General features: G+C 39.5%; 1 protein-coding gene across 6 annotated transcripts in view; it reads left to right on the top strand.

The window, feature by feature from the left end:
* The window catches only part of PAK1 (p21 (RAC1) activated kinase 1), a 163,849-nt gene that overhangs the window by 110,311 nt on the left and 29,776 nt on the right, over positions 1-23,762 (top strand). For all 6 annotated transcript variants that reach the window (XM_039228722.1, XM_039228720.1, XM_039228719.1 and 3 more), the window contains 5 exons: positions 2,622-2,722; positions 3,229-3,376; positions 6,863-6,900; positions 19,969-20,085; positions 21,965-22,139. In XM_039228722.1, the coding sequence (XP_039084653.1) occupies positions 2,622-2,722; positions 3,229-3,376; positions 6,863-6,900; positions 19,969-20,085; positions 21,965-22,139 (579 nt within the window). The remainder of the gene's footprint in view (positions 1-2,621; positions 2,723-3,228; positions 3,377-6,862; positions 6,901-19,968; positions 20,086-21,964; positions 22,140-23,762) is intronic.

Below are 23,762 nucleotides of genomic sequence, written 5' to 3'. Positions count from 1 at the left end.
GGCATGGAGGAGGGCACTTATGGGGATGAGCACTGAGTGTTATGTGGAAACTAATTTGACAATAAACTATTTGTAAAAAAAAAAAAAAAAAAAAAAAAAGAAAGTGGTCCTGTTTCATTCTTTTATATGTAGCTATCCAGTTTTCCTAGCACCATTTATTGAAGAGACTGTCTTTTCCCCATCCAAATTTTTGTCTCCTTTGTCATAGATTAATTGACTATATAACCATGGGTTTATTTTTGGACTCTCTATTTTGTTCCATTGATCTGTGTGTCTGTTTTTGTGCCAGCACCATACTGTTTTGATTGCTATAATTCAGCCTATACTTTTAATCCGATCTCCAAGGATAGGCTTAGACGAGCCTGGCATTCAACCTTTGTCTGATCCCAGCCAAGTTCTCAGTACTGCTCAGTGAATTCTCTTAGAGGTGAATTTTGCGTTTACAAGTGTTTTTATTCTTGTCATCCTGTTTTGTTGTTGTTGTGTTTGTTTTTTGTTTGTTGCTGTTTGTTTGTTTTTAGCTTTGCTGGTGTGTAATCCTAGGCATTTCTAGGAGGGAAAATGTCTTATCATGGAGCCAGGGACTTTGGGCCTTTACTGTGACAGTATAGAACATACTGTCTACAAAGGAGAAAACGTGATTTCATTGAGAGATTGATAGTTGGAAGGACCAGAGACTTAGGGTTCCTGGGCTTTGCGTTATGATTTTCCTTAAAGAGAGGATATTCTAGTCTTGCCTCACAGGCCTCTGAGCATACATGGCAATTTCTAGTATTTGTAGGATAGACTTGTCACTGAAACTCAGGAATGATAAAGCAAGTTATTAAAAATAAGTACTTACGTTTCCTTACCTATAAAATGAAGATGTTACTATCTGTTTTGTGGGGTTGTATGGAGTATTTGGTGACGTAATGCATATAAAATTCTTAGTCCATGCTCGGCACTTGGTAAGAGCTCAATTAATAGTAACTTTTGCAGTTAGTCTCTGAACCCAGTTCCCCTAGGTATGTGTACGGAGTTCCCTGGAAGTTTAGACCAGATGGCCTTCTTCTTTGTCTCCTTAAAACATCGAGGGAGGAGGAGCCTTGGTTGAAGGGATAAGGAGAGTTTTTACAGCTGTTGAAAATCTGGGCTCTGTAGGATCCCATCTAGGAAGAAAGATCTGGCTGAGCCTTGGAGGGTTTTTAAGCCTCTTTCAGTGGGATTGCATTTGCAGATGTCTGCTGAAGTCTAACCTTGAAACTGATATCAAGACCTTGAAACTCCTTTTAGTTGGAAGAAGGTTATATTTACTAGAGCTTCTGTTACTAAGCGCCACAAATTAGGCAGCTTAAACAACAGAAATGTATTGTTTCAGTTCTGGAAACAAGAATTCTGAGATTAAGTTGTATGCAGTGTTGGTTCCTCTTGAAGGCTGTGAAGAAGAATCTGTCCCATGCCTCTCCTGTCGCTTCTGGTGGCTTGCTGGCAGTCTTTGGTGTTTCTTGGCTTGAAACAGCATCACTCTGACATCTCTGTTCATCTTCATTTGGTATTCTTGTGTACATCTGTATCCAAATTTCTTATTTTTGTAAGGACGCCAGTCTTAGTGGCGTGGGGGTCCCCCCTACTCCTTTATCACCTATCATAACTAATTATATCTGCAATGACCTTATTTCCAAATAATGTCACATTCTGAGGTACTTGGAATTAGGACATAAAATTTGGTGGGGGAGGGACATAATCCAGCCCCTGACAAGGGTACTTTACTTTAGCACTACAGTTCCTTAACTCTTGAAGCTGTTTTGCCAGGTCAGCAGGACCTCTGTGAACATCTACTTTATGGAAGACCTTTGATGGGAGAAAGATGACTACAAGTATTTTGTTTTAATGATCTTTTAAGGTCCTAGCCTAGAGAGGCTGCCTAGCATAGTGGTTTTGAGCTCAGGCTCTGGGCCAGACCACCTGGGTTTGTGCCTGGAAGCTGCCGACTACTAACCATGTGATCTCAAGCAAGTAACTTAATCTCTGTGCTTCAGTTTCTTTATCTGCAAAATACAGATAGTGCCTAACTGCTAGGGTTGCTGGGAGGCTAAAGCGAATTCGTACATTTAAAGAATAGAACTATTGCCTGATAAGCACCTGATAAAATATTAGTGATTTATATTATTAAGATAACATCCAGATCTAACGTCCTGTAATTTAGGGAACCTTAAAGCAGTCCATAATCAAATACCAAACCGGTGGGATGTAGGTCATAGAAGCTCATAGAACATAGGTTGTCAGGGCTGGAAGGATCTTTAGAGACCATCTGCCTTAGCCTTCTCTTTTTAGAGATGGGGAAACCAGGGTTCAGAAAAAGGAAGTTACTCATTCCAGATCAAATGGCTCATTAGTGGACTTTAAACTCTGAAGAACGTTCTTTCTATCCCTTTCTGTAGTTCAACAAAAAATTAAGTCTTTAATCATGCTTTGAGCACCTACTCCAATCTAAGTCTAGCATTTGGCTTGTCAATACATATGTGAGGTAGATAGTCCTTAGCTTTAAAGGAGGCTACAGCTCAACAAACAGTTAAATAAGCCAAAAAAAAAAAAAAGTAATGTCCTTGTTTTTTATTTCTTTTTCTCTGTTTCTTTTGCAGCAAATAAAAAGAAGGAGAAGGAACGGCCAGAGATTTCTCTTCCTTCAGATTTTGAGCACACAATTCACGTTGGTTTTGATGCTGTCACAGGGGAGTTTACAGTAAGTCCTGGGTCACAGAAAGGCCTTTGATCTTTGAGAGTTCTGACTATGCAGTATTAGACTCATTTTTTTCCCTACTATTCCTGATGCTTCTGTCTTTGCCTGATAGCCTCATTACTATCTTCTTATATTCATGAGAGGGACATTTTCCTCATCTCTAAAATTATACCAGAGAACGCTTTGAATCATCATTCCTTAAGCAGACCTTTGTTAAATGGTTCCTTGGCAGTAGACTTTGTGCTGGGCACTGATGATATAAAGACAAATCAGTCATGGTTCCTATTGTGAAGGAGGAATAACCTAGTGAAAGGGCAAACATCTCAAGAAATGACCAATACAATGAGATAGGTATTATTAAAAGGGCATATATAGAGCTCTGAGGGTATAGAGAGAAAGAAATAACTAAGCACGTCTTTAACTGCCAGCAGGTATTAGAGTTAGCTTTGATTTTCCATCAGGATCCCCTCTGACTATGCCTTCCTGACAATGTTATTTGTCTCTTCTAGGGGATGCCAGAGCAGTGGGCTCGCTTGCTTCAAACATCAAATATCACTAAGTCAGAGCAGAAGAAAAACCCGCAGGCTGTTCTGGATGTATTGGAATTTTATAACTCAAAGAAGACCTCCAACAGCCAGAAGTACATGAGCTTTACAGGTATGGGGATTGAATCCAGAATAGTCTAGGGAAAAAAAAAGGTTTTCACCTGGGTGGAAAAGCTCCACATGTCTTTTGGTATGGGGTAAAGGGAGAAAGTACTGGAAAGAGTAGAGATGGTACTGTAACTAAGGTAGGCTTTTGAAATTTGAGAGCCAAAATGATGAGTTTTTGCATCAAACTTGAGTCTTTATTCTGAAACTGCACCTTCTTTAAAAGTAGCATGGTATGTATATAAATTGGCCTCAAAATGGGAATAATAATTTGTCTCCAGAGATTGTAATGAGGAATAAATGAGCTCATTGGTATGAAAGTTCTTTATAGGTTGTAAACAGCATCATGGAAATGTAGCTATCATCATTATTAATTTTAATATCATCGTTAATTTAATAACACATTGCATGTATATCTTTTAAGCAAGCAAGACCAATTTCTTCCTCAAGGATTTAATTTTTATCACTCAAATGCAGAACAGGCCAGTAATAATATACGTTCTTTAGATGTACCCTCTCCGTAACAGACTATGTTTTTCAGTATGTTTTTCGGTGTTTTTAATGGCAGAATTGGGATTTGAATCCAGGCCTCCTAATTCCCAGATGAGTACCTTTCGAGTTTACTACTTGCCTCTAGGAACTCTATCAGGAACACCTCCTTACATAGCAAGGACATTTTTCTTTTCCTGGATATATATTAGAAGGCCTTCATTTCTAGAAGTTTGCCTTTTATAACAGCATCTTAGAATGTTAGAGCAAGACATATCCTCTGTATATACTACTTCCAGGTGCTCCTTGTTTTGCAGACATTAAAGCCAAAAAAGGACTTTCTAATGTGGCTAACTTGATGGCAGAACTGGTCTCTTAACTCCAAGTCGGGTACTCTTTCTGGTGTTCATACTGTCTCTTTCAAAGAACAGTTTTGTTGGGGAAGGTGAGAACCAGGGTGAACTAGCTGATTTTGAAGCATGCTTCCCCCAGCAAGTATCTGGCTTGTATCAAAGGGTACAGATGGTGAGGATGAGAAACTGCAGCTTTGCCCATGCTGCCATGGTGGTACCCAGGAGAGGGTCGTGCGTGTTCCCAGCAGTATTTCCTTCCTCACGTCTGGCCCCGTTGGCCCTGGCTCACTTCTCTCATTGAGTGATGGGGTCATTCCAAGGAGGAATTGGGGTTGAGGGGTGCTGGGTGGGAGAGTTTTCTAGTCAGAAGATTAGAATTTACATTTTAATGTGTTTGTCATGAACATCAGATTAGAAGCTGGCTTGGAAAGCCTCAGCAGCAGAGTCTTTGGAAGAATCTCCGTGTTTATGTGTACATGTGTGTAGATGTGTACAGGTACCAGATATGTGTATGGAAGCATAGCCCTGTGGGTTTGCTTGTGTTTGGAATTAAAGCCCACTATGTATTCATGAATTAATATGTATATAGATACACACATTCAGGTGTATATGTTCACCTTTGCATGCATATATGAATAACCCTGTGTATATAGAATGTATAGATGTGTTCATACATCTCCTTCTGTGTTTATAAATTTTTGCACATACGTATATGTGTGTATGCATACTCTCAAGTACAGAATTTTTAGTTTTTAGAAGCTGAAGACCAGGGCCGTTTCTAGGCAATATTGTATATTTGGCACTGTTTATTTTTTAATGTCATCTCTTTCCGTTTCCTGTTTCCCTTCTCATACTATTGATTCTGAGAGCACTACTTTAATTTGTATATGCTTGCACACGAGTTAGCTCACTGATTCTCATGATGGCCTTAGGGGTTTGGTATGACAAGGACTATTATCCCCAGTTCACAGACTCAGAAATTAATTAGTCTCAGAGAAACTGAATAATTTACTCAGGGTGAATCAACTGATATGTGATGGAATTATGTTTAGAGTATATCCTGAATTGATTTCTCCCAGGTACAGCTGGCTGTTCAGGGTTTGTTTTTAAGAATATATTGTCAGGGCACCTGGGTGGCTCAGTCGGTTGAGCGTCTGACTTCGGCTCAGGTCATGATCTCACGGTTTGTGAGTTTGAGCCCTGTGTCGGGCTCTGTGCTGACAGGTAGCTCAGAGCTTGGAACCTGTTTCAGATTCTGTTTCTCCCTCTTTCTCTGATCCTCCCCTGCTCATGCTGACTCTCTCTGAGAAATAAATAAAAACATTAAAAAAAAAAGAATATATTGTCATAGCTTGTGGGTTCATGATTTGTTGTAGGACCAAAGAAGCTGTACCTGACACTTTCTTATATGATAGAATTGGGATCTTGAACATTCTCTGGACTTGGTTCTTGGTGAAGAATATGTTGAATTTGGTAGAATGTTTCTCTTCCTTAATTCCATTGGTGTTGAACTGGCTAAGTCAGGTTCATCTAAGGCCTGTAGGAATTAAAGACTAAAACCAAACATAATACTTGGCTTTTAAACTTATTTTCTTGCTAAGATCTCCATTGAGTCTATGTTTCATATTTCATTAAATCTAAGATATCATTAATTGCAAACTGCATCATTATTTTATATACCACTAACGAAAAAAATTTGCTAATTAAACCATGAAATGCCTTTGATTGTAGGACACATCTCTGTTTCATAGATGTTAACGTAAAAAATTTACATTTCAGAATCAATGAACTATGGTAATTGCCTCATTGAGGAAGTTTGAATTTGTTCTTAGAAATAAAACTCTGCCCTAAATTAGACTTGACATGATTAATGCTTCTCTTTTCCTGAACTTTAGTTTTTCTTTCCCAGTAGGGGAAAAGATGCATGTAGAAGGATTCTTTCTAAAAGCTGAAGCCACAAACTGGTCATGATTTGTCATGGATAGCTCAGGACATAAATTCTTCCCTTTTTTCTTAGATTGCAGGAAATTTCCTTGACCATTGAGACCTGATGATGATATAGTTGACAATGTGGAGGCAGTTCTAGCATAGTATTTAGAATTAGACCAGGATTCAGGGGCGCCTGGGTGGCTTAGTCGGTTAAGCGTCCGACTTTCGCTTAGGTCATGATCTCGCGGTTCGTGGGTTTGAGCCCCGCGTCGGGCTCTGTGCTGACTGCCAGCTCAGAGCCTGGAGCCTGTTTCAGTCTGTGACTCCCTCTCTCTCTGACCCTCCCCTGCTCACGCTTTCTATCTCTCTCTCTCCTAGAAATAAATAAAAAAAAAAATTAAAAAAAAAAAAAAAGAATTAGACCAGGATTCAAATCTTGACTCCTATTTAACCTGTTATACCCTGGGAAAATTACTTAACTTTTCTGAACCTCAGTTTCCAAATCTATAAAAGTAGACATAATAATAGTACTCAGAACTGTAGTGAGGATTAAAGAAGGTAATGTATATAATGTGCTTTAGCATGGTCTCAGGCCCCTAGTACCAGTAATACTACTATTAATCTCATGGCAAGTGCTTGACTTGATAGGCTTCCTTAGCCCTCAAAAATGGATTAATTGTAATTGTTTACTGACTGAGTCCCTTGTCTTCTTCACTTTGCAGATAAATCAGCTGAGGATTATAATTCATCTAACACTTTGGTAAGTCTTAATTTTCTTTATTCCGATATGGGCAGACCTGGTGGTTAGCGATCCAGACAGTGTGGTAGATGCAGAGCCTGGGCTGAAAGAAACTCATCTTGGCCACTGCCCCCACCCCACCAGGCCTCATAGTTCTTAATCTATATGGTAAAGAACTTGGACTTAATAAACAGTTAAGTATCCCTTCCAGATTTAATTTTTTAGTGTTCCAGAAATCCTAACCTTGGAACTGGAACTGGTTAGACTCAGTTTTTCATCTGTAGCTTTGAACCTTGGAAAGCCAATTTGCCTTTCTGGGCTTCAGTTTTTTCATCAACAAAATGAGAATCATAATCATAATGTTGCCTCACCTAGACATATCTTCGAATACCTAAATTTAGAAGAGAATTCCCTCTTTTTTGTTGGTATGGTCTACAAAACCAGGATTAGGACTAATTGTTGAAGGGAGCCAATTCTATTCATTTAATGTCATTCATCCTGTCCTCTGACATTGTAGTGAATCCCTGTCACTTGAAGGCATATTATACTAATGAATTGGTTGGAAAATAAAGCTAGATGATCTCATCCTCAAAAATTTAAAAATAGAACTACCTTACAATCCAGTAATTCCACTACTGGGTATTTACCCAAAGATTATAAAAACACAAATTCAAAGATTTTTTTAAATGTTTATTTTTGAGAGAGAGAGAGAGAGAAAGAGAGTGAGTGGTGGAGGGGTGGAAAGAGAGGGAGGCACAGAATCTGAAGCAGGCTTCAGGTTTTAACTGTCAGCACAGAGCCCGATGTGGGGCTCAAACCCATGAACTGTGAGATCATGACCTAAGCCGAAGTCAGATGCCCAACCAATTGAGCCACCCAGGTGCCCCTAAAAACACAAATTCAAAAGGATACATACACCCCTATGTTTATAGTAGCATTATTTACATTATTTATTATTACGGAAGCAGCCTAAGCATCCATTGATAGATGAATGGATAAAGAAGATGCAGTACACCCACACAGGAATATTATTCAAGCATTAATAAAGAATGAAATTTTGCCATTTGCAACAACATTGGTGAAGCTAGAGAGTATTATACAAAGAGAAATAGTCAAATACTGTATGATTTCACTCATATGGAATTTAAAAAACAAATGAACAAAGGAAAAATAAGAGCGAAACAAAACAAGAAGCGGACTCTATAAGAGAACAAATTGATGGTTACCATAGGGAAGGGGAACAGGTAGGTGAAATAGGTGATAGGGATTAAGAGTACATTTATCATGGTGAGCCCTGAATAATGTATAGAATTGTTGAAAACTCGTGTACACCTGTAACTAATATAACACTGTATGTTAACTATACTGGAATTAAAAATAAAAACCTAAAAAAAAAAAAAGAAGCTAGATGACCTTAAAGGTCTCTCTCTGCCTCTCTCAATTTACAAATTCCATTTTTCAGAGCAGATAAAATGAGTTGGTGTGTGAAAGGGTCTTACAAATAGTAAGCTGTGATTTGTGTAAGAGTATACTGCTATTCCTTACACCTGGTGTTTTCTCTTAGACAGAGGTGGTTTTGTCATATTGATTTACTAAATATTTACAAAATCTCCACTCTGCCAGATCCTGTGTGGAAGAGTGACAATATGGAAATTAATCATTGTCCCAACTCCTAAGAGTGTCCCAGTCTTAGGAGCACCACGAAGGCACAAACAGTTACACACACAGTACATACAGTGTGCTAAAATTTCATGAGGCCAGGGACTCTGTCTGACTTGTTAATTGCTGTATCCAGGGCATCTGACAAGTAACCATTTACAGAATGAACGGTTGGAGGTTTAAGAGAAAACATCTTGATTGTAGAGTCTGAGCTTAAAGAGTTTGTTATCTAGGGCAAGAATTAAGGAGAGATGAGGATATTCCAGACAAAGAGAAAATACCTGGTGCAAAGACAAGGAGGTTCACAAGGGTATGCTTTAATAGGGAACTGCAAGTAGTTTGTTATGATCGGAATGTGAAGTGTGAATGGACTGGAGGTGGATGATGAGGAGGAATAGTGGCAGGTCAGGTCGTGTAGAAGTTTTATCTTTATCTTAAGGGGTAATGAGAAGCTATTAAAGAATTTTAAGCAGGGGAATAGTAAGTTCTCACACAATACTGAGTCACCATCAAAATACTTTAAATCCGTGCTTCCAGCAGTAGACATTGGTTTACTTGAGTCATTTGCATTCCTATCAATCATAAAAAAATGTTCACATGTCCAGTACATTTGTAGCATATTGGAGCCTGTCATAGTCACTATTTCTTTCATCCTCACAGGAGTTTAATGACGTGGATTATTTCATTGTTTCATAGATGATAAAACGAAACTAGAGAAGGGTTAATGGCAGAGGGTATCTGATTCCCAGTCTGCATTGCTTTCCCCCTGAAAGCAGTGGAATAATCTTTCTTTCATCAAATGAAAGAGATATAATTGAAGGAGGGGGAAAAGTTTGTAAATGTTAAGATCTTTGGTAGTTTCTCCCCATTTTTGAGCAGTAAATTATTGAAGAAGGAGCCTGAACAAAGATGAGCTGTGCTTTGTGGCTCATATGTGTTTATGCTTTTATAGGAGTGATAGTCATCATTTATTGAGTGGCTAATGTGTGCCAGGCACTATCTTAATAACTATTTATGGTTAGTGTGATTAGTCCTAACAGTTTACCTTGTGAAGAAGGCATTATCCATCCCCATTCCACAGGTAGAAAAACAGACTTTCCTCAAACTCATAACTAGTGATGGTGGCAGAACCAGATTAGAACTAGGGTCTTCTGAGTCCCAGTCCAGGATTCTTTTCACTGTGACAGGGAACTGAGAAAGATGATGTCAGAGAGGTCTTATAAAGGAGACTACAGTAAAGTCATAGCTATGTTATTCATTCATGAGGAGCAGGGAGCCCTGGGGCTCATGTCATAGGTCAGAGGGCATAACACCTGCTTGGTAAATACCTGTGCTGGTTTACTATCTAAAATTAAAACTACTCAGGCTATCAAGGACATCCCCTCAATTCATAACATTTTCTCCTGTAGTTCAGTATTCTGTATTTCTTTACTAGTTTTACATGGGGCATTATGGTTTGTTTTGTGCTAGCATGTCATTATTTTCCATATTGATTTCATATAGATCATGCCACTTGATGTGTGAAGTAATTGGATGGGACTGTTATTCCCATAACACAGGTTACGAAGTTGAGACTTGGAGATTAAGTGACTTGCTCCCAACCCTTGAATAAAGTAGTAGTAGAAACCAGTACAAAATCCCATTGTCTTGAGCATACACTTATTCATTCATACGATAAATATTTACTTAGCACCTTCTTTGTGCCCAGGTGCTGGTGATACAGAAATGAATATGCACTATCTTAGTCCTTGAAGAGTAAAATTAACAGCAGACTAGAGGGATGAGGGCTTCAAGAGAGGTATGAATAATGTATGATGGGGATCATGTTTGAAATAGTAACTTATTCTTCCGGTAGTGCAGGGAAGTTTGCAGAGAGTTGTTGATCCCTAATGATTTGTTCATTTAAAAAACATCTTTAAGGTTCCTTCTAGCACTAAAATTTTGTTACTTGTGGCTTAATGGTTTGAGGTCTGGCTTTCAGATTCTATAGCACGTTAGTGCTTGAATTCTCATTTATAAAATGAATAGCATTATGTGATAGGCTCTTTGGGTGTTGGGGCATCAAGGACTGGTAAGGTCTTTGCCTTAATTTCACAATTTAGGGAGGAATCAGAACATGTAAACAGGGATTTATGATATCTTGTCAGGTCAACACACATAATGATACCAGGCAGAAAAAAGGAAAATGCTCTTTTGTCTGAAGCAGCATGAACAAAAGTCAAGTAAAGGATCCATCATGTCAAGCCAAAAACCTTGAACTGTGTTTTGGAGCTAAGGAAGTCTTTTATATAGGAGATTGATATAGCTGGATATGCATTTAGTCTAAATTAACATCTTTGAAAGATTGCTCTGGAAATTGAATCAGAGTACTTGAATGAATTCATGTATCTATCTCTCTTGCCATTGCAAATTTCTTTTTTAAATAATTTTTTAATGTTTATTTTTGAGAGACAGAGACATAGCATGAGTGGGGGAGGGGCAGAGAGAGAGGTTGGGGGAGACACAGAATCCGAAGCAGGCTCCAGGTTCCCAGCTGTCAGCATGGAGCCCAACGTGGGCCTTGAACGCATGACTGTGAGATCATGACCTGAGCTGAAGTTGGACGCTTAACCGACTAAGCCACCCAGGTGCCCTTATCCCAAATTTCTTAATTTCAGAAAAGATATATTTAAAAAATGAATACAAAACAATGTTCTAAAACAAAAACAGAGCATAAATAAACCATTGCCAGAAATTCACAGAAGATAGAAGGCGAAGATCAGATTGATGAGAGCAGAAGAAACCACAGCTTAAAGTATGTGGAAGAGGAAACTTCTAGGAAGATAAGAGTAGTTGAAAGAATACATATAAGAAGCAGGAAGGAGTCCTGGATCATCTTGAAGAGTAAATTAACTAAAATTTTGCATTTGAAACAGAAGGGGCAGTCTTCCTCTTAAAGTGAGCAAAAGGTAGCAGAATTTTGATTCTAAGCTTAAGCCAGATAATTTTGTCAAGAAAGTAATGCCTACTTGAAGAGAACTCCTGCTATAGTACAGGGGCCTAAGAGAGAAGCAGAGCGGAACCTGAGTTAACTACAGATCTCTACAGCAGGTATGAAAGAGGAGGAAAGGAAAAGTAGTTCTGTAGTGGAAGCAAATCCATTAAATTTCTCCATCCCAAGATGGAGATATTTTTGATAATTGGGAGAAGAGGAATCTCAGTCCTCCGTGCTCTTCCATGCCAACATACCCTGAAGTGATGCTTGCCAGTAACCACATACAGACTCTATAACTCACATAGAGACTGCATAAGACCTTCCATTCAGAGGAGGGGACAGTGGAAACACAGGCTCACAACTGCAGAGGAAACTCATGCTACTTATATACACCATTCAGTCTAGTTTTTCACGTATAAGGATGAATAGAGAACCCAGGGTCCCTAGATACTTCAAGGAAACAAAGCATTAAAGGGAAGGATCAGATAAAGAAAGTAAAACTGGCCCCAGAGGAAATAGATAACTCAAAGAATTTTCAAAAAATATATGGTATATTTTTTAAATGTTGCATCCACAAAAACAGTGCTATTAGACCAGATGATTAAAAAGATTTCTTAGAAAATTAAGACTATGATTAAAGAAATCCAGAGGATTAAAAAATGCATATAAGAGTGAATTAATGACACAAACTATAAAAACAGTGAGGAAAATAGGGGAATAAGGGACAAAGGGTTGTTACTTAAGGAGATTCAAGAAGAATTAGACAACTGGGGCACGAAAGTAGAAAAAATAATCAAAGGAATAATAGAAGAAAAATCCCTCAGCTAAAAAGAAGCATGACTCTTCAGATTAAAGGGCCTACTAGTTATCAAGTCAGGTAACTGCAGAGACCCAACAGTGAAGAGAAAGATCTTCAGATCTTTCAAAGAGAATATACACCTAATCTTCCTCATTAGCAATAGTGGGCAAAGGAGCAGTATCTTCAGAGGTATGAGGAAAATTACTTAGAACCAAGAATTCTGTGCCTAATCAGACTAGCACTCAAGAATGCATGAGGTCAGAATAAAGACATACAAAGATACAGATGTGATTACCACTCACAGATAATCTCTGAAAGGCTAAACACCAAATTGTAGCAGTAATTAACTTCCAGAGTTGATGGTGATTAAGAATATTCACTTAAAAATTACTATTACTCAAGTATTAGATTGAAAAGTCAAATAGGACTAAAATTCTTGCAGTTAACAGTTGTTGTTCTGGGATCTCTCTTCACCATTGTCCTGACAGTCCCTTTGTATTTCTGTGTTGGTGTTGTTGTTTTCTTTATGCTGTGCCTTCCTCATTTTTGGTTTACTTTTGCAGTTTGGTGGAGCTCATCTTCCAGTAGCTTTGAGAAAGTAAATGGGAAGTAAATATTTAATGTCCTCTGAGTCTCAAAATGGAGCATCCCTATTCTGCCCTCAGATTTGATTGATACTTTGGCTGAGTCTGGAGTTCTAGAATGAAAATAATTTTCCATCAGGATTTGAAAAACATTGCACTTTTGTCATCTAGCTTTCAGCATTGGCTATTGAAGTCTGAAGCTGTTTTATTCCTGCTTCTTTGTATCTGGCCTATTTTATTTTTTCACTTGAAAAGCTTGTGGCATCTTCTTTATCACCATTGCTTTAAAATTTCATATTTATATCCCTATATTCATCTGTTTATTTTGTAAGTGGCTTTGTGGACTCTTTCAGCCTTGGAAATTCAAGCCATCAGTTCTAGGAAATTTGCTTTGCTTATTTCATGGATGATCTCTTCTGGTTTTTGTTGTTGTTGTTGTTGTTTCTTTCTGGAACTCCTGTTATTTAGCTTTTGGACCTCCTGGACTGATTCTCCATTTTTTAAATATTTCCTCTATTTCCCTTGCCTTGATTTTTATTCTGATATTTGGGAGACTTTCCCAACTTCATCTTTCAGTCTGTGTTTTGAATTTTTAATTTCTGTTTTCATGTTTAATTTTGAAGAGCTCTTTTATTTTTTTTTAAATTGAAGTATCCTATTCTTGTTTCCAGAGTCAGTATCTTTGCTTATCCCTAAGATGAATGATAGGCTTTTTAAGAAAATTTTTCAAGTTTATTTCTTTTTAAGAGAGAGACAGAGCGTGAGTGGAGGAGGGGCAGAGAGAGAGAGGGAGACAGGATCCCAAGCAGGCTTCAGGCCCTGAACTATCAGGACAGAGATTGATGCAGGACTTAAACTCATGAACTGTGAGATCATGACCTGAGCTGAAGTTGGATGCTTAACCAGTTGAGCCACCCAGGCATCCCTAGGCTTTTTTTGTTTTTGTTTAGTGTTTTCTTCTCTTTGCCTAGTGTATTTATCCCAGGTGTCCTTCCTCCCCCCCCCCCCCCATTTGTTTTGGTTTCTTCCTCTTAAGTTAGAGGTATCCTGTGGATATTTGGTGATCCTTGGGGATATGCCCATATTTATAATTGTGGTACTAAAGACTTTAATAGAATTTTAAGCTCATTGTGACATTGAATTATAAGTTTATAACTATAAAATGTATACCTTTAAAAGTAATTTGGGGTGCCTGGGTTGTTCAATCAGTTAGGCATTCTACTCTTGATTTTGGCTCAGGTCATGATCTCATGGTTCATGAGATCAAGCCCTGTGTCAAACTCTGCCCTGACAGCCTGGAGCCTGCTTGGAATTCTCTCTCTCTCCCTCTCTCTGCTTCTTCCCCACATGCTTGTGTACTCTTTCTCTGTCTAAAAATTAAAACAAAAAATTTTTAAGTAAATTAATAAACTTTTAGAGTTGTACAGTCATCACTATAATTTTTTTGTTTGTATCACTATAGAGTAATCCAGCTGGACCATTTGCTGAAACCTCCTGCATGTTGTCTTTAGAACTGAGACTGGTGAGATCCAGAGAAGGATCTTCTAATCTCTTGCTTTGAGAATAAAAGTTTGACTCCTAGTATTCTAGGAGCCTAGAAAGGAAAGATGGGTAGAGGTCTCAGTATTCAGCATATTCTCTTAATTGCCCTGGTTTTGATTTGATAGTCTTTCATTTGACTGACATCCCTAATCCAGAAATTCTGTTTTCCCTCCTAGAGAATAAGACCTCCAGTTTCCTCCTAGGGGTGAGGAGGGCAACCGCACAGTGGTATAGAGTAGGGGAAGAGATTTAGGGATTTAACTTCATCTAAAATACTCTCCCCTTCCCCTCTACTTCATCTTCAATTTCTGAAGTATACAGTGCTACCAGTTCCTGTGCTTTTGATGATTCTGCTGCATAGATAAATAGATTGGTTTTCAGCTTTGAATTCAGCCCTCTTTAGTCAGTTACTGCTCTTCCATTTGTCATTGCCTCCCTTTTCTTGCTGGTCTTGCCTTCTCTCCTACTCTCTTCCTTTTTCTGGGTTTAATGCCTTTAAAAGACTGTTTCTTTATTATAGTTCTAGTGAGATTTCAAGATGTAGATTCCCATGTTCAATTTGCCATCTTTACGAGGCAATCCTGAGGAATGTTCACTTTTAACTCCTTATATTTCTAGATTATTTAAAATATATGTGTTTCATTCAATGCAATTCCAATCAAAACTGCACCAGCATACTTCTCAAAGCTAGAGCACACTATCCTAAAATTTGTATGGAACCACAAAAGACCCCGAATAGCCAAAGTAATACTGAAAAATAAAACCAAAACGGGAGGTATCACCATCCCAGACTTTAGTCTCTACTACAAAGCTGTCATCATCAAGACAGTATGGTATTGGCACAAAAACAGACCCATAGACCAATGGAACAGAATTGAGAACTCAGAAGTGGACCCAAAAGTATATAGCCAAGTGATAATTTGACAAAGCAGGAAAGAATATCCAATGGAAAAAAGACAGCCTCTTTAACAGATGGTGTTGGGAGAACTGGACAGCAACATGCAGAAGAATGAAACTAGATCAATTTCTCACACCATACACAAAAATAAACTCAAAATGGATAAAGGACCTGAATGTGAGACAGGAAACCATCAAAACCCTAGAGGAGAAAGCAGGAAACAACCTCTTTGGCCTCCACCGCAGCAACTTCTTACTTGACACATCCCCCAAAGCAAGGGAATCAAGACCAAAAATAAACGATTGGGACCTCATCAAGATAAATCTCTTCTGCACGGCAAAGGAAACAACCCACAAAACTAATAGACAACCAACGGAATGGGAAAAGATAGTTGCAAATGACATATCAGATCAAAGGTTGATATCCAGAATCTATAAGGAACTCACCAAACTCCACACCCAAAAAACAAACAACCCAGTGAAGAAATGGGCAGAAGATATGAACAGACACTTCTCCAAAGAGGACATCCAGATGGCCAACAAACACATGAACCTATGCTCAGCATCCCTCCTCATCAGGAAAATACAAATCAGAACGACACTGAGATACCACCTCACGCCAGTCAGAGTGGCTAAAATGAGCAAATCAGAGAACACGAGATGCTGGCGAGGATGTGGAGAAATGGGCACCCTCCTACACTGTTGGTGGGAATGTAAACTGGTACAGCCCCTCTGGAAAACAGTGTGGAAGTTCCTCAAAAAATTAACAATAGAACTCCCCTATGACCCAGCCATAGCACTGCTAGGAATTTACCCAAGGGATACAGAAATGCTGATGCATAGGAGCACATGTACCCCAATGTTCATAGCAGCACTCTCCACAATAGCCAAAACATGGAAAGAGCCTAAGTGTCCATCAATGGACGAATGGATCAAGAAGATGTGGTTTATCTATACGATGGAATACTCCATGACAATGAGAAACAATGAAATCTGGCCATGTGTAGCAACATGGATGGACCTTGAGGGTGTTATGCTGAGTGAAATAAGTCAGGCAGAGAAGGACAAATATCATATGTTTGCACGTATAGGAGGATTAGGAGGAACTTAACGGAGGACATGGGGGTAGAAGAAGGGGGGAAATAGTGGGGGAAAGGGAGAGAGGCAAACCATGAGAGACTCTTGAATGCTGACAAAAACTGAGGACTGATGGATGTGGGGGGGGAGGGGAGGATGGGAATGGAGAGGGGCACTTTTGGGGATGAGCATTGGGTGTTATATGGAAACCAACTTGACAATAAACTATTTGTAAAAAAAAATAAAAATAAAAAATAAAGTAAAATAAAATATATGTGTTTAGCATTTTATTTATTTTTTTCCTTATTATTTTAAAAACTTTATTTATTTTGAGAGAGAGAGCGTGCACATGCACATGTGAGTAGGGGAGGAGTAAAAGGAGAGAGAGAGAGAATCCCAAGCAGGCTCTACACTGTGAGCGCAGAGCCTGACGTGGGGCTCGAACTCACAAACTGTAGATCATGACCTCAGCCGAAATCAAGGGTTGGACGCTTAACTGACTGAGCCACCCAGGTTCTCCTCTGTGTTTAACATCTAAGGAACTGCCAGACTGTTTTTCACAGTGGCTCTTCCATATTATACTCCTACCAGCAATTAAGAGGTTTCAAATTCCTCTGTATCTTCCTTCATATTTGTTATTCTCTATCTTTTGATTATAGCCATTTTAGTGGGTGTGAAATGGTATCTCATTGTTGACTTGATTTGCATTTCTCAGTGGATAATGATGTTGAGCATCTTTTCATGTGTTTTTAGGCCATTTGTTTATCTCTTTGGAGAAATGTCTTTCCTGTTGTTGATCTCTAACTTAATTCCAACTGTCAAATAATACATGTGATGTGTTTTAATCCTTTTAAATGTATTAAGATGTGATTTGTGGCTTAGCATATGGTCTTTTCTGAAGAGTGATCTATATGTGGTTAGAAAGAATGTGTATTCTGCACATCTTGGGTAGAATGTCCTGTATATGTCAGCTAGGGTGAATTGATTGATAGTATTATTCAAATTTTTCTATATCCTTGCTAATTTTTATTCTGGTTCTATTAATTATTGAGATCTCCTTGAAGTCTGTTACAGCTTTTCCTTTCTCCTTGGCTCTTTTGATTCTTTTATGTATATGCACACAGCTAGGCATGTAAGACTGGTGTGGGGCCCCTCTCATATCTGCTGTGCCAGTGAGTAGCCCTAGCCAGAATGTGTTTGCCCTATCCAGGACTGCAGTCTCAGGCTAGTAGATCTGAGCCGTTGGCCTCTTTTGCTACCAGCTCTGCAGGGGGTACCTCCGCTGACAGCACCACTGGGCCTGGGCGTTGTCCACTGCTCCAAATGCAGGTGAGCCCCCTTGGATGATGCAGTTATAACCTGCCCTGCCCTGGAAGAAACCCCACTCTGATGGCGCTGGAGGTGGGATGGATGGAAGTAGCCCTGGGCCAGAACATCAGAGGTTCCTACTGCTTTTACCCAAAGTTCAGGTTTTATATCGTAAGCATTTCTCAGCAATATATGTAGGCCTCCTAGAAGTATTGGAACACACCAAGCATGTTTCCATCTGAGGATCTTCGTACTCCTTCCACCTGCCATGAATATTCTTTTCCCATAGAGGCCCGTGGCCTGCTCTCTCAATTCATTCAGGCCACTGCTTATATGACTTCTCGTTAGAGAGCCCTTTCCATAATGATTCTATCTAAATTAATATTCTCCGTTCCTAACCAATTACTGCTCTCATATGTGTACTGTATTGCTACCTGGCACTTTAGTTATTAATTTTGACTGTATTCTCTTCTAAAATGCAAGCATAGGACCAGGGACTATATCTGTTTTCTTCTTTAATATATAGCCTCAGAGCCTAAAATAGAGCCAGGTACGCAGTGAATGAATACATGAGTTGATGGCACTGGCTTTTGTTAAAATAGAGATTTGTGGTTATTAGACATAATAATAATGTAGTTGATTCCTTGCATCCTTCCAGCTCCTTAGCATTTATTTACAAAGTGTTTTTATACCCATATCACTTCATTTCATCATCCTTTGGCCCTCAGGCAGAGAGCCGCTATCATTATCCCCATTTTATAGACAAGAAACTTGTGGCTTAGGGTGGGACAGCTTTGCCTAACGACACAGGGATAAAAGTAAAATTTTGGGTTAAAAACCTATAGCTCTTGATAGTGGTAGGGTTTTTTTTTCTTTTACATTTATTTGTTTATTTATTTATTTAGAGAGAGAGAGTGAGCAAGTGAGATCTTGGGTTCAATCACCAGCAGGAGAGGGGCAAAGAAAGAGAAGGAGAGAGAGAGAATCCCAAGCAGGCTTCTGCACTGTCAGTGCAGAGCCTGATGTGGGGCTCAAACTCACATTATGAGACCATGACCTGAGCTGAAATCAAGAGCCAATCTCTCAAATGACTGGGCCACCCAGGTGCTCTGATACTGGTGGTTGTTAATATTACCACCCAAAGCCATCACCTGTGGAAAACAGAATGTGTTGCTAAGGAAGATGATGTACCTTTTTCTACAAAGTTATAGGAAGCAAACAAACATGTTAAACTATGTTTACAGTACATATTGGGAGCCCCAGGGCCACCTCATGATGAAGAGGTTGCTAAGTAACTTTGTTCCCATTTTGGGTGTCTAGTTAAATTTTGTTGAGTGGAATAGTGGGGAGAAAAGAAATTAGAACAGAAAGATATCAAAATATGTGCTTTGACAGGGAAACACCTTGGATTTCAGAACTGAACATGACTTAAAGTTACCCCTCAAATTATACCCTTCCTCTTTCTCCACAGTCTTCAAATGATGAATCTTGAGACCAAGACAATCGATTCATCACCAGTTGGCACCAAAGCTAGTTGCTTACATACACTCAGCACTTCAGCACTGTCAGTTTTTAAGTTATGCCCTGCACCAGCAGCCCTGTTAGAATCTATGAGATTGCCGGTTTTCCTTCCCTTAGTATGTCAAATGTGGTAAAGGCCCGTCTCCCACACAGTAGTTCTTGTCTAGTATTCCACTAGGTAAGTTCCTTCACTTGGCTCCTGTCATTCTGACTCCTGGCTTTCTTTTCTTCAGAGGCTCCAAATGGCAGGCAGGAGGGGAGTTCATCCTCTCTCTGTCTCCCATGTCAAATACAGAAAGGAGTAAGGGATACTGATAAACATTGTGAAATTTCAAACTTTTGATCCCTTTCCCACATTTTGTACTTTGTTACCTGTTCAGTGAAGAGAGTCAAATTCATAGACTAGGGGAAGGAACTATGAGCTTGTCTTCAGAGTTTGGACTAGGCAAGGCAAGTAGAGAATCTGTAAGCCGGCTTCCTACTCCACAAGCAGGCTTTGGGTGGGAGAAGGAAGCCCCCAGGGGACTAGTGGATAGTAGTGGCTAAAAGAAAAGGGGGGGAACTGACTGAGTTCCTGGGACTGGCTACACAGAGGTGGAGAGTTAGGAGGCTGATTCGGATTTGAGAAGGGGTAGCTGAATGAGATTACTCCTGGGGATTGGTGATCCTGGTAGCTTAAGACTCACATCAGCTGGACCTGATGAAACTGGCTTTTCTCTGCTGTACAGAATGTGAAGACAGTGTCTGAGACCCCTGCAGTGCCACCAGTTTCAGAGGATGAAGATGATGATGATGATGCTACCCCGCCTCCAGTGATTGCTCCACGCCCAGAGCACACAAAATCTGTGAGTCTTTGGAGATATGGACCGCTTTGGGATTCATTAGAGCTTACAGGGGGAGGAGAGGTTGGTGCTGAGGCCTAGAGGTTTAATACTCTGGTAACGGTCCTTGGATTTTTGCAGCTGGTGAAATCACAAAACCACCTTGACTGAAAAGTACTTTCTGTATGATTAAAGACAAGAAGTGGTGTCATTATTTATCACTGGTTTGCACATAGTCCCAACGAATCCTAGGTAATTGGTGTTTATACCAATCTAACTCTAGTTAGGTTCTCCACAGCAGGAGGATATACAGAATTAATGTTACTTAGTGCGGGACTTACATAAATTATTCTGGTCTCCTGGGAAGCAACGCATCAGCCTGCTGCAGATCTTTTCTTCTCTGTTAAATATTTAGCACTCCACCTCTTAGAAGATCATTGATGATACTAAAAGGCCCAAAGGAATTTATAAATATGTTAGTGCTATTAATATGCTGGACATCAGGAGTGCATTTTGATGCTGGGTATTGGCCGTGATTTTTATTTAACTTCCTTTGAGGTTCTTGCATCTCAAAATAGCCACAGTCCCTCTGTTCTCATTTTGCACAATATAGTCCTCATACCTTTTACTTGATTTAGCATCATTGCACACTAACCTATCATCAGATGATACTCTCTTAGATGATTCTTTGGACTTTTTATATGACAAGAGCTTTACAGTGAAAGAATGATCCAGGGCTTACAGTCTGTGATAATACAAAAGAAAAAGAAAAAGAAAAAAAAGCTGCCTTTGGAGTATTCAGGGAGATGTTCAACCACAAGTTCATTGACTATAGGAGATGCTGTGAGGGAAGTTTAAGGGGTTTAGATGAACTTATAGGATGAGAACTTATAAACAGAACCTGTGGAATCACCCTTTCTGTAGATCACAATGAGCTTCAAAATTGCACAGTTGTCAAGATAGCTCACATTGATAGGGCCTTTTTAAAGTTTACAAGTGTGTTCATTTAAAAAAATTTCCCCACTAAGCCAAGAACTTCTCAAAAACAGGAGATATATATGTATTAATAGTGCTTAACATAGTTCTTAGCAGATATCAGAAAGGCAGTAAATATTTATTTATTTATTTTTTTTTTTTTTTTAAGAATTTTATTTATTTATTTTTTTTTTAATGTTTTATTTATTTCTAGGAGACAGAGAGAGAGACAGCGTGAGCAGGGGAGGGTCAGAGAGAGAGGGAGTCACAGGCTGAAACAGGCTCCAGGCTCTGAGCTGGCAGTCAGCACAGAGCCCGACGCGGGGCTCGAACCCACGAACCGTGAGATCATGACCTAAGCGAAAGTCGGACGCTTAACCGACTAAGCCACCCAGGCGCCCCAAGGCAGTAAATATTTAATAAATAATTGATAAATTTGACCTTCATATCATTCCTTTTTTTTTTTTTTTTAAATTTTTAACATTCATTTTCTGAGAGAGACAGTGAGAGTGGGGGAGGAACAAAGAGAGAAGGAGACACAGAATCTGAAGCAGGCTCCAGGCTCCAAGCTGTCAGCACAGAGCCCGACGCAGGGCTCAAACCCACGAACTGTGAGATCATGACCTGAGCCGAAGTCAGATACTCAACTGACTGAGCCACCCAGGCGCCCCCATCCATAGCATTCCTTTCTAAAACGACATTGTTAATTCCTAATTTATATTGTGTATGTGAGAACAAGTAAGGCCGTTCCACCCACAGAGGATGAGCCTGGGCACAGAGGAGGAGTATAGATTTTGACCTAGGAGAAGGGATGAGTTTGTTGGGATTTGTTTTTCTGTGAATGTTTTAACACATGTATAAGAGGCTCCTGAGCATCTCCCATGCTAACAAAGACTGGCCTTGCCAAATTCTTGCACCAATAATACAGGTATACACACGATCTGTGATTGAACCGCTTCCTGTTACTCCTACTCGAGATGTGGCTACGTCTCCCATTTCACCTACTGAGAATAATACCATTCCACCAGATGCTCTGACCCGGAATACTGAGAAGCAGAAGAAGAAGCCTAAAATGTCTGATGAGGAGATCTTAGAGAAATTACGTAAGCATTTTGTAGCCTTCTGAACTCACCTTTTGTATGTGACTGGATGAGCACAAAGATGGAAAACCATTGCTAAAAGGATCCTGGTCCTAGGCTTTGTCTATGTGGCTGGCTGGCTATGCTTGATATCTTAGCCACATAAGGTTTGCTTCTCACCTTGCCCCTGCGGCCATCTCCTCTCTCTCAGCAGCCCTCATAGGATGTCACATTAGGATGGGAATGTGATGAGAGTGTGGTTTGCTCACTTTGATAGCTAGGCATCTCTTAACCTTAGGCATGGGTTATGGAAATGAAAAATAGCTTATCTAGTGAATAGTCTGGAATGTTGTGTTGAGAAAGACCGAGGCCTTGTTCATAGCTGGTAGGAAAGGTTGCTTGATTATTGATGCTTAACATTGACCAAGGAAAAGACAGATCTGCCATGTTGGTTGTAGGAAAAGAGTGAAAGCAAACTAACATTTTGTGAGCCTATGCTATGTACCAAATGACAAGCAAGGTATTTTCTTGATTTTTTTTTTTTTGTTCATTTATTCCTCTTGAAGATAGACTTTATAATCCTAATTTTTTGCAGTTAAGGTATTTGAGGCCCAGGTTATGCTAAATACCCTGCCCAACGATCGCACAGCCAGAAAGTAACAGGGCTGAGGTTAGGGCCCAACCTCTGCTCCTGTAATTAGAATATGCTGCCTCTTGCTCTCAGGTGGAAACTTCCATTTCACTTTCTTTAGTGGCCAGAAATGAGGGTGTGTTAGAATAGCTTGTTTCTGTGTTTCAGTAAACTGTAAGAGAATTCATACTAGCAGGAAGGAGTAGGTTGGTCTTTGGGGTTGGAAAAATCATTTGATGAGGACTTTAATTTATTCTTTGTACCTATTTAGTTCTTTTTTATGTTAAAAAATAAACATAATAAAAATGTTTATTTTTGAGAGAGAGAGAGGGAGAAACAGAGTGAGAGTGGGGGAGGGGCGGAGAGAGAGGAGACAGTATGTGAAGCTGACCCCAGGCTCTGAGCTGTCCACACAGAGCCTGATGTGGGGCTTGAACCCACGAGCCATGAGATCATGACCTGAGCTGAAATCAGACATTTAACTGACTGGCCATCCAGGCACCCCTGTACCTTTTTACTACTAAAGGGGATTTGATGTGACTGATTTGGCCAAATCTGCAAACTAGCAATGCATTTTAAAGCCTAGTTTCTGGTTCTTTAGCTTAGCCACTCTCGATAGCTTCCTGGTAACTCTTATTTGACTTTTTAAAAAATTTCACTCTTTTAATAGTTGCCCTTGCCCAGAGCCCTTATGAAATGAAGTAGGAAAAGCTACTTATCTAGCCATCTGTTTACTCCTGTATGCAGTGTTTTTCTCTGAACCAGATTTGTTTTAAAGCAATAATACTTAGAACATAGAATTAGGGACAGTAGACTGGCCTGGGAATTAAAGACACTTGGTTTGAAGCCCCAGCCTTGCCATTGACTTGATGTCTTGGGCAATTTCCTACTATTCTCTAGGCCTCCCTTTTCTCATCTTTGAGATAGGGATGTTAATAACTGTCTTGTTTGTAAACCAAATGAGATAATATATCTGAAAATTATCAAATACTAGTCATTGGTGTTGGGGAGAGCGC

Source organism: Hyaena hyaena, unplaced genomic scaffold (genome assembly GCF_003009895.1).
Source record: "Hyaena hyaena isolate Hyena2069 unplaced genomic scaffold, ASM300989v1 scaffold_34, whole genome shotgun sequence".
Taxonomy (NCBI): Eukaryota; Metazoa; Chordata; class Mammalia; order Carnivora; family Hyaenidae; genus Hyaena; species Hyaena hyaena.
This window is presented reverse-complemented; position numbering and strand designations above follow the sequence as displayed.